This window comes from Procambarus clarkii, chromosome 71 (genome assembly GCF_040958095.1).
Source record: "Procambarus clarkii isolate CNS0578487 chromosome 71, FALCON_Pclarkii_2.0, whole genome shotgun sequence".
NCBI lineage: Eukaryota > Metazoa > Arthropoda > Malacostraca > Decapoda > Cambaridae > Procambarus > Procambarus clarkii.
The window spans coordinates 8,787,173-8,797,608 of NC_091220.1; the positions used below are offsets into that span (position 1 = coordinate 8,787,173).

Consider the following 10,436-nt stretch of genomic DNA (forward strand, 5'->3'; position numbering starts at 1 on the left):
TTAAGATAAAACTCCAGGAAGTATGGACATTAATGAGGGAAACGTACAGTGATCATCCCTCTTGGGGATGATCACTGTACATCCCTGTACATTTATTTGTTGGGTAAAATTCCCACAAAACCCTCCCATGATCGCCTGGAGGCGAGGTAGGTCTATAAAGAACCACCTTGTTAAAGCAGGTGTGCAGGCTGATCATCTCAACCGAACTGGGGAAGAGGACCAGCTCCAGGTTACAGGCCAAAGCAACGAACCTACAGACCCTAACCTAACCTGACACAGGCTTGGAGAGTGACCTGAGCTGAGGCGGAGCCCATACAAGTACAAGTGACATCCTTCAAGAGACACTCTTCCTTCTGATGGTGGTGTTCCAGACAGAGATCATAACAGCTCCCTTGCACACGCGTATCGGTGAAATGTATGATTACAGTGATTAAAAAAAATTATGAGAATAGTAAGAAGTGAAAAACAGAAGAGTCACCATCACCAGGGCAGTAGTGCTGGGAGAACTACCACCATCACCAGGGCGGTAGTGACGGGAGAACTACCACCATCACCAGGTTAACCTGCACGCTCAGTAGGGGGAGGGCAGAATGTCCATCTTGAGCGTGACCTTCACGCTAATATCGACCCACTCCACATGGCGCACCACGTTAGCGCCTGGGAAGGCACCCTTGCCAGCGACCCCTGGGGGGGACAGGACCCGTCTACCCTCTGAGACGGATGGCTCTGCTTTACGCTCGGTGACTGGAGGCTCTGCTCTATGTTCGGTGACTGGAGGCTCTGCTCTATGTTCGGTGACTGGAGGCTCTGCTCTATGTTCGGTGACTGGAGGCTCTGCTTTACGCTCGGTGACTGGAGGCTCTGCTATTTGTTCGGTGACTGGAGGCTCTGCTCTATGTTCGGTGACTGGAGGATCTGCTCTGTGTTCGGTGACTGGAGGCTCTACTCTATATTCGGTGACTGGAGGCTCTACTATTTGTTCAGTGACTGGAGGCTCTGCTCTATATTCGGTGACTGGAGGCTCTACTATTTGTTCGGTGACTGGAGGCTCTGCTCTATGTTCGGTGACTGAAGGCTCTGCTATTTGTTTGGTGACCGGAGGCTCTGCTCTATGTTCGGTGACTGGAGGCTCTGCTCTATATTCGGTGACTGAAGGCTCTGCTATTTGTTTGGTGACCGGAGGCTCTGCTCTATGTTCGGTGACTGGAGGCTCTGCTCTATGTTCGGTGACTGGAGGCTCTGCTTTACGCTCGGTGACTGGAGGCTCTGCTATTTGTTCGGTGACTGGAGGCTCTGCTCTACGTTCGGTGACCTGAGGCTCTGCTCTACGTTCGGTGACTGGAGGTTCTGCTCTATGTTCGGTGACTGAAGGCTCTGCTATTTGTTTGGTGACCGGAGGCTCTGCTCTATGTTCGGTGACTGGAGGCTCTGCTCTATGTTCGGTGACTGGAGGCTCTGCTTTACGCTCGGTGACTGGAGGCTCTGCTATTTGTTCGGTGACTGGAGGCTCTGCTCTACGTTCGGTGACCTGAGGCTCTGCTCTACGTTCGGTGACTGGAGGTTCTGCTCTATGTTCGGTGACTGGAGGCTCTGCTCTATGTTCGGTGACTGGAGGCTCTGCTCTATGTTCGGTGACTGGAGGCTCTGCTCTATGTTCGGTGACTGGAGGCTCTACTATTTGTTCGGTGACTGGAGGCTCTGCTCTATGTTCGGTGACTGGAGGCTCTGCTCTATGTTCGGTGACTGGAGGCTCTACTATTTGTTCGGTGACTGGAGGCTCTGCTCTATGTTCGGTGACTGGAGGCTCTACTATTTGTTCGGTGACTGGAGGCTCTGCTCTATGTTCGGTGACTGGAGGCTCTGCTCTATGTTCGGTGACTGGAGGCTCTGCTCTATGTTCGGTGACTGGAGGCTCTACTATTTGTTCGGTGACTGGAGGCTCTGCTCTATGTTCGGTGACTGGAGGCTCTGCTCTATGTTCGGTGACTGGAGGCTCTGCTCTATGTTCGGTGACTGGAGGCTCTGCTCTATGTTCGGTGACTGGAGGTTCTGCTCTATGTTCGGTGACTGGAGGCTCTACTATTTGTTCGGTGACTGGAGGCTCTGCTCTATGTTCGGTGACTGGAGGCTCTACTATTTGTTCGGTGACTGGAGGCTCTACTATTTGTTCGGTGACTGGAGGCTCTACTATTTGTTCGGTGACCGGAGGCTCTGCTCTATGTTCGGTGACTGGAGGCTCTGCTCTATGTTCGGTGACAGGAGGCTCTTCTTTACGCTCGGTGACTGGAGGCTCTGCTCTATGTTCGGTGACTGGAGGCTCTACTATTTGTTCGGTGACCGGAGGCTCTGCTCTATGTTCAGTGACTGGAGGCTCTGCTCTATGTTCAGTGACCGGAGGCTCTGCTCTATGTTCGGTGACTGGAGGCTCTGCTCTATGTTCGGTGACTGGAGGCTCTGCTCTATGTTCGGTGACTGGAGGCTCTGCTCTAGGCTGGGTGTCTGGAGGCCCTGCTCTAGGCTGGGTGACTGGAGGCTCTGCTCTATGTTCGGTGACTGGAGGCTCTGCTCTAGGCTGGGTGTCTGGAGGCCCTGCTCTAGGCTGGGTGACTGGAGGCTCTGCTCTATGTTCGGTGACTGGAGGCTCTGCTCTAGGCTGGGTGACTGGAGGCTCTGCTCTATGTTCGGTGACTGGAGGCTCTGCTCTAGGCTGGGTGACTGGAGGCTCTGCTCTATGTTCGGTGACTGGAGGCTCTGCTCTATGTTCGGTGACTGGAGGCTCTGCTCTAGGCTGGGTGACTGGAGGCTCTGCTCTATGTTCGGTGACTGGAGGCTCTGCTCTATGTTCGGTGACTGGAGGCTCTGCTCTATGTTCGGTGACTGGAGGCTCTGCTCTATGTTCGGTGACTGGAGGCTCTGCTCTAGGCTGGGTGACTGGAGGCTCTGCTCTATGTTCGGTGACTGGAGGCTCTGCTTTATGTTCGGTGACTGGAGGCTCTGCTTTACGGTCGGTGACTGGAGGCTCTGCTCTATGTTCGGTGACTGGAGGCTCTGCTATTTGTTTGGTGACTGGAGGCTCTGCTCTATGTTCGGTGATTGGAGGCTCTGCTCTATGTTCGGTGACTGGAAGCTCTGCTCTATGTTCGGTGACTGGAGGCTCTACTATTTGTTCGGTGACCGGAGGCTCTGCTCTAGGCTGGGTGACTGGAGACTCTGCTCTATGTTCGGTGACTGGAGGCTCTGCTCTATGTTCGGTGACTGGAGGCTCTGCTCTAGGCTGAGTGACTGGAGACTCTGCTCTATGTTCGGTGACTGGAGGCTCTGCTCTAGGCTGGGTGACTGGAGGCTCTGCTCTATGTTCGGTGACTGGAGGCTCTGCTCTAGGCTGGGTGACTGGAGACTCTGCTCTATGTTCGGTGACTGGAGGCTCTGCTCTATGTTCGGTGACTGGAGGCTCTGCTCTAGGCTGGGTGACCGGAGGCTCTGTTCTATGTTCGGTGACTGGAGGCTCTGCTCTAGGCTGGGTGACAGGAGGCTCTGCTCTATGTTCGGTGACTGGAGGCTCCGCTCTATGTTCGGTGACTGGAGGCTCCGCTCTATGTTCGGTGACTGGAGGCTCTGCTCTATGTTCGGTGACTGGAGGCTCTGCTCTAGGCTGGGTGACCGGAGGCTCTGTTCTATGTTCGGTGACTGGAGGCTCTGCTCTAGGCTCGGTGACTGGAGGCTCTGCTCTAGGCTGGGTGACAGGAGGCTCTGCTTTATGTTCGGTGACTGGAGGCTCCGCTCTATGTTCGGTGACTGGAGGCTCCGCTCTATGTTCGGTGACTGGAGGCTCTGCTCTATGTTCGGTGACTGGAGGCTCTGCTCTATGTTCGGTGACTGGAGGCTCTACTATTTGTTCGGTGACTGGAGGCTCTGCTCTATGTTCGGTGACTGGAGGCTCTGCTCTATGTTCGGTGACTGGAGGCTCTGCTCTAGGCTGGGTGACTGGAGGCTCTGCTCTATGTTCGGTGACTGGAGGCTCTGCTCTAGGCTGGGTGACCGGAGGCTCTGCTCTAGGCTGGGTGAGGGGCGGCTCTACTCTAGTCTGGGTGAGGGGCGGCTCTACTCTAATCTGGGTGACCGGAGGCTCTGCTCTAGGCTGGGTGAGGGGCGGCTCTACTCTAGTCTGGGTGACCGGAGGCTCTGCTCTAGGCTGGGTGAGGGGCGGCTCTGCTCTAGGCTGGGTGAGGGGCGGCTCTACTCTAATCTGGGTGACCGGAGGCTCTGCTTTAGTCTGGGTGAGGGGCGGCTCTACTCTAATCTGGGTGACCGGAGGCTCTGCTCTAGGCTGGGTGAGGGGCGGCTCTGCTCTAGTTTGGGTGAGGGGCGGCTCTACTCTAGTCTGGGTGACCGGAGGCTCTGCTCTAGTTTGGGTGAGGGGCGGCTCTGCTCTAGGCTGGGTGAGGGGCGGCTCTACTCTAGTCTGGGTGACCGGAGGCTCTGCTCTAGTTTGGGTGAGGGGCGGCTCTACTCTAGTTTGGGTGAGGGCCGGCTCTACTCTAGGCTGGGTGATGGGCGGCTCTACTCTAGTCTGGGTGAGGGGCGGCTCTGCTCTAGTCTGGGTGAGGGGCGGCTCTACTCTAGTCTGGGTGACCGGAGGCTCTGCTCTAGTTTGGGTGAGGGGCGGCTCTACTCTAGTCTGGGTGAGGGGCGGCTCTACTCTAGTCTGGGTGAGGGGCGGCTCTACTCTAGTCTGGGTGAGGGGCGGCTCTGCTCTAGGCTGGGTGAGGGGCGGCTCTGCTCTAGTCTGGGTGAGGGGCGGCTCTACTCTAGGCTGGGTGAGGGGCGGCTCTACTCTAGGCTGGGTGAGGGGCGGCTCTACTCTAGTCTGGGTGAGGGGCGGCTCTGCTCTAGTTTGGGTGAGGGGCGGCTCTGCTCTAGTCTGGGTGAGGGGCGGCTCTACTCTAATTTGGGTGACCGGAGGCTCTGCTCTAGTCTGGGTGAGGGGCGGCTCTACTCTAGTCTGGGTGAGGGGCGGCTCTACTCTAGTCTGGGTGAGGGGCGGCTCTACTCTAGGCTGGGTGAGGGGCGGCTCTACTCTAGTCTGGGTGAGGGGCGGCTCTGCTCTAGGCTGGGTGAGGGGCGGCTCTACTCTAATCTGGGTGACCGGAGGCTCTGCTCTAGTCTGGGAGAGGGGCGGCTCTACTCTAATCTGGGTGACCGGAGGCTCTGCTCTAGTCTGGGTGAGGGGCGGCTCTGCTCTAGGCTGGGTGAGAGGCGGCTCTACTCTAGTCTGGGTGAGGGGCGGCTCTGCTCTAGGCTGGGTGATGGGCGGCTCTACTCTAGCCATAGAGCGGGAGGGCTTGATGACGTATGTGGTGTTGTCCGGGAGACAGTGGAGGGAGAAGCCGCGGGAGAGGACGAGACAGGTGACGTGGGCCAGGGTGGCCTGCAGCTGGCCCGCCTCCAGGGCCACCACCTGCACCTGGGTGGCCAGCACCCTCATGGCCGGCCGCGCCTCCCTCTCCAGGGCCTCCTCCTGCCCCGCCGCCCACCGCCACCCCGCGCTCTGCCGCTCCACCCACTCCCCGAACACCTCCTTCCCGTCGTTGGGTGGGTCGCGGCGCCAGTCCGGGCAGGCCATGACGACGTAGGTGGCGTCGTCCGGGAGGGCCTGGAGGTAGTGGCCGGCGGGGACGACCAGGCAGGTGACGGCGCTCACCGTCACGTGCAGCCGGCCGCCCGTCACCCCCTCCTGCCGCACCGCGTCCCTGGACACCACCCTCAGCACGGGCTGGGTCGGCGGGCCCGTCCACGCCAGCCACTGCCTCTCCATGTGGCGGAGGTCGGCGTCCTCCACGGCGGGGACCTGGACCACCAGGACCCCGGCCTCCACCAGGGCCCTGTACACTCGCAGGGTGATGCCCGTCATCTTCAGGGGCCCCGCGCCCTTCAGCAGCAGCGTCAGCAGCTCCTCCAGGGCCACCTGGGCCTCCTCCAGCTCCTCCTCGCTGAACGTCGCCGGCAGGATGGTCTCCGCCGTCTCTCTGTAGTCGCCGCTGTGTGTCGTCCGCTGTGTCATAGGGGGCTGCTGCTGCTTGGTCGTCGGGGGCTGCTGCTGCTTGGTCGTCGGGGGCTGTTGTGTTATAGGGGGCTGCTGCTGCGTCGTCGGGGGCTGTTGTGTTATAGGGGGCTGCTGCTGCGTCGTCGGGGGCTGTTGTGTTATAGGGGGCTGCTGCTGCTTTGTCGTCGGGGGCTGCTGCTTTGTCGTTGGGGGCTGTTGTGTTATAGGGGGCTGCTGCTGCGTCGTCGGGGGCTGCTGCTGCGTCGTCGGGGGCTGCTGCTGCATCGTCGGGGGCTGTTGTGTTATAGGGGGCTGCTGCTGCGTCGTCGGGGGCTGCTGCTTTGTCGTTGGGGGCTGTTGTGTTATAGGGGGCTGCTGCTGCGTCGTCGGGGGCTGTTGTGTTATAGGGGGCTGCTGCTGCGTCGTCGGGGGCTGTTGTGTTATAGGGGGCTGCTGCTGCGTCGTTGGGGGCTGTTGTGTTATAGGGGGCTGCTGCTGCGTCGTCGGGGGCTGTTGTGTTATAGGGGGCTGCTGCTGCGTCGTCGGGGGCTGCTGCTGCGTCGTCGGGGGCTGCTGTGTTGTAGGGGGTTGGACAGGCGGCGTAGGCTGCTGTGTTGTAGGGGTCTGCTGTGGCGTCGTGGGCTGCTCTGGCTTTGTGGGCTGGTCGCTGTTGTTGGCCATTTTTGTTGTATCACAATTTATTTTTATTAATGTTATATTGTATATAATGAATCCTGGCCGGAAGGAGAATGTAAAGCCAGATGTTGTGAGGCGGGTGTTTAGTGATGCCTCACCTACAGATGCAGGTGTTTAGTGATGCCACACCTACAGATGCAGGTGTTGAGTGATGCCACACCTTCAGATGCAGGTGTTTAGTGATGCCTCACCTACAGATGCAGGTGTTGAGTGATGCCTCACCTACAGATGCAGGTGTTTAGTGATGCAACACCTACACATGCAGGTGTTTAGTGATGCAACACCTACACATGCAGGTGTTTAGTGATGCAACACCTACACATGCAGGTGTTTAGTGTAGTCACTTGTACTTGTAGGGCCCTTCTAACCACTCCGCCTCAGCTCAGGTCACTCTCCAAACCTGTGTCAGGTTAGGTTAGGGTCTGTAGGTTCGTTGCTTTGGCCTGTAACCTGGAGCTGGTCCTCTTCCCCAGTTCGGTTGTGATGATCAGCCTGCACACCTGCTTTAACAAGGTGGTTCTTTATAGACCTACCTCGCCTCCAGGCGATCATGGGAGGGTTTTGTGAGAATTTTACCCAAGAGGGATGATCACTGTACGTTTCCCCTCATCCATGTCCATACTTCCTGGAGTTTTATCTTAAGCTGTGCTGCAAGGCTGGGGAAGAAAAGGGTTGGGAGGATCCATCTCTTGTCTTCCACTTGTGTTCTAGGTCTGAGTAGCTCCGCCCTTGTTTTTTTCGAGTTTCTCCTGGGCTGCATATATTATTGTCTGTTCCTGAACATATCCCATAGGTCATCAAGCTGGGCGGTATAACGTCTCTTCTTTGCTGTTAACCCGCTTGAGTCTGAGCCCGAGTGAGTAGGGTAGCGATTTTTTCAAGGCTAGTGGGTGGCTTGAGTCAAATTTCAGATGCGTGTGAAGGTTAGTCGGTTTATAGTATGCCTTCGTGTGCAGATCCCTGGTTAGCTCGTCTATGTACACTGTTGTATCTAGGACATTTATCGTAGTGTCACTATGTTTGAGGGTAAACTTAAGGTTTTCAAGAACTGTATTTGACCATGAAAAGAAACCTTCTAGGCAGAGGAAACCGTCCTCCAGTATTCCGAAGATGTCGTCTATGTAACGGAAATATACCGCTGGTCCGTCCTCCCTGTAGGATTTTTTTTCCTCGAACACAACATGCACAAATATTTCAGCGATTGCCACACTACTGGATGCTCCTATTGCTATGCCTTTGGTTTGCCGATACGCTATAGTCATTCAAATTACAAGAGGGTGTCTCTCATCACATGGAAGATGGCCTCCTCAAGAGTTTCTTTCGAGGGGAATCCTCCCTATTCCTGCGTCTCGAAGTTCCTGTGTGATTCTTTGTCTGTTATCTGTAAAAAAAAAGATACTACTACCTTTGCAGCTTCTCTCTGTGGTATACTCGGGTAAAGTGATACCACATGCATAGTGAAAAGGCGGGACCCTCTCGGGGCCTCTAATTTCTGCAATTTCGAGAGGAAATCTGTCGTATCATGGATTCTTTCCAGAAGTAGATGTAGCAATGGGTTCAGGAGGGCTGTGCAGATCCAGTCTACCGGCTTTATTGGGGCCTGGCAGCCGCTTAAAACTGGTCTCCCTTGCCACGTTCCTGTTGTTCCTTTAGTGATTTATGGAACTTTGGTAAAAGGTAGAGGTGGGTAATGATGGACTCGAAGGCGAGGAAGAAATCTCTCGCCCCTGCCTATATGAGTCCTCCTTTCCAGTTCCATGTTTTGTTTTCAAACAGCTTGAGTATTATCCTTTTAATCTTCGCTTAGTGGTTTCTAATCGCCGCATCCTCGTTGTGTAGCTGTCTGTAGGCTGTAGTGTCTGCCAGGTGCCTCATCATCTCGTGTCTGTAGTTATTCTATCTCCAGACGACGACAGCACCTCCCTTGTCTGCTAGCTTTATCACAATATCCGAGCGTCCCTTCAGCGTTGATAAGGCGTCCCTCTCCTTCCTGGGGAGATTGCAGTTGCGTCGTCGTTCCGCACCGCACTTGAGGTCCACCTTCATTCGCTGGATTACCGGTTTCTGGCCTACTAGGTTGCAATTTGGGCACTGAACTGATTTGTTGGGATGGAGGTACCTGAAAGAGAGGAAGAGTTTAGTTTTTTGACTGCTTCCTTAGACTTACCTTCCTCCGGCCGGAGCTTGCTCCAAACATGGTTGATACAAGTTTCCAAGTTGTTGCAAAGATCCTCTATTGTATCTTCTCTCTTCTTACGCTCCGAAGGGCCAGTCACGAACGTAAGTCCCGTTTCCAACAGTTTTCTCTCCTGTTCAGTTAGGGGTACCTCAGATACAACTGTCTATTTCAGTTGTCCTCCTCTCTGCTTTAATTCGTGTCGTTTCCTGAGTTTCTCCGATCTCCATCGTTCCACCCTCTGTCTCAGTCTTCTCCCTGTAGGTCTCGGTTTGTGCTGTTCCAACGCCTGGGTCTGTTGTTGTTCCCCTAATTCTGATTATTGCCTCTGCAATAATCGGACAGTAGACAATAGTCTACTGTCTCTGTTATTGTTTTTGTTCCAGGCGAGGTAGTCCCTGCTGTTATTGGCTCTGTTGTCGCCTGGGCTGTTCCTGTTTTTCTGGCCTCGATTGTCGCCGGGGCCGTTCCTATTACCCTGGCCTCGATTGTCTCCGGATCTGATCCTGTTGTTCCTGGCTTGGGTGCCATCCGTTCTTCATTTTTTTTTAATTATCAGGGGGAAGCCGCCAAGCCATTACGACTTTATAGCACTTGAAAGGGGTCAGGATAAGAATTTGGGATGGGACGGAAGGAAGGAATTGTTACCTACCACTTGGACGGTCGGGGATTGAACGCCGACCTGCATGAATTGAGACCGTCGATCTACCGTCCAGTCAAAGTGGCTGGGTTGACACCCGGTCTGTCTCATCTCGCGATGAATCTCTTCCATCTGACTCGTGACCTGTCTCTTATTCCTACCATGCCTGCTGTTGCTAGCCGAGGTGTTCCGTTGGAAGTTCGGCCTCTGCGGGCTCAACCTCCAGTTCTTGTTTGTCCTGGTGTCTGTTCTGGGAGGATGGGGGATAGTTGAAGGACAAGCTTGCCTAAAATAGGGAATAGAGGGCCATCGTCGTCATCGTTCATCAGGAGCACTGAACGTCAGGGTTTCTGGGCCGTTCGCTGTTGTTGTGGCTGTGGCTGCACTTGTTCCTCTAGACTTAGGGCTTTGTCCACTGCTTTTCACAGGTATGAAAAAAACATTCATACCAGTGTGACGTCTGTCCTGAGCGCATCATCAGACTTCCGTCGTATGGTCTGTCGAGGGTCCCTGGTTTCGGAGTTGTCTTTCGTCTGAAACCTTCCAATAAGGTTGTACACATGGTCCCAACCTCGTATTTGGTGGCGGGCTACGATGGGGTCGATTTTGGGCATTTCTCTCGTATGTGAAGCTTTGAGGAGGAGCGTGCAGGTCGCCATAGACGCTCTGGCCTGTTCCTTGATCACTCTGTTAATTAAGACAGCTGGCCGGACCTCGTAGCATTGGGAAACCAACTAAAAAAAATGGGAAACAAACCTGAAGTTGAGCCTCAGTGTTTATTGGTGATATTCATACTTTTTTGTGTATAATGATGACCTTCATGCTTATTGGTGTACAATGATGCCCTTCATGCTTATTGGTGTACAATGATGGCCTTCATG

The 10,436-nt window shown here is 55.1% G+C and overlaps 1 protein-coding gene across 1 annotated transcript; it reads right to left on the reverse strand.

Moving 5' to 3' along the window:
- Positions 1 to 434: 434 nt before the first annotated feature.
- Positions 435 to 6,735, reverse strand: LOC123745458 (mucin-2-like). The gene has a single exon (XM_069311948.1). The coding sequence runs from the start codon at positions 6,722 to 6,724 to the stop codon at positions 572 to 574; it is 6,153 nt and encodes a 2,050-aa protein (XP_069168049.1). The 5' UTR covers positions 6,725 to 6,735; the 3' UTR covers positions 435 to 571.
- Between the last annotated feature and the right edge of the window lie 3,701 nt (positions 6,736 to 10,436).

Excerpts from the sequence above, each read along its gene's own strand:
- LOC123745458 (XM_069311948.1), bottom strand. The coding sequence starts at position 6,724 with ATGGCCAACAACAGCGACCAGCCCACAAAGCCAGAGCAGCCCACGACG.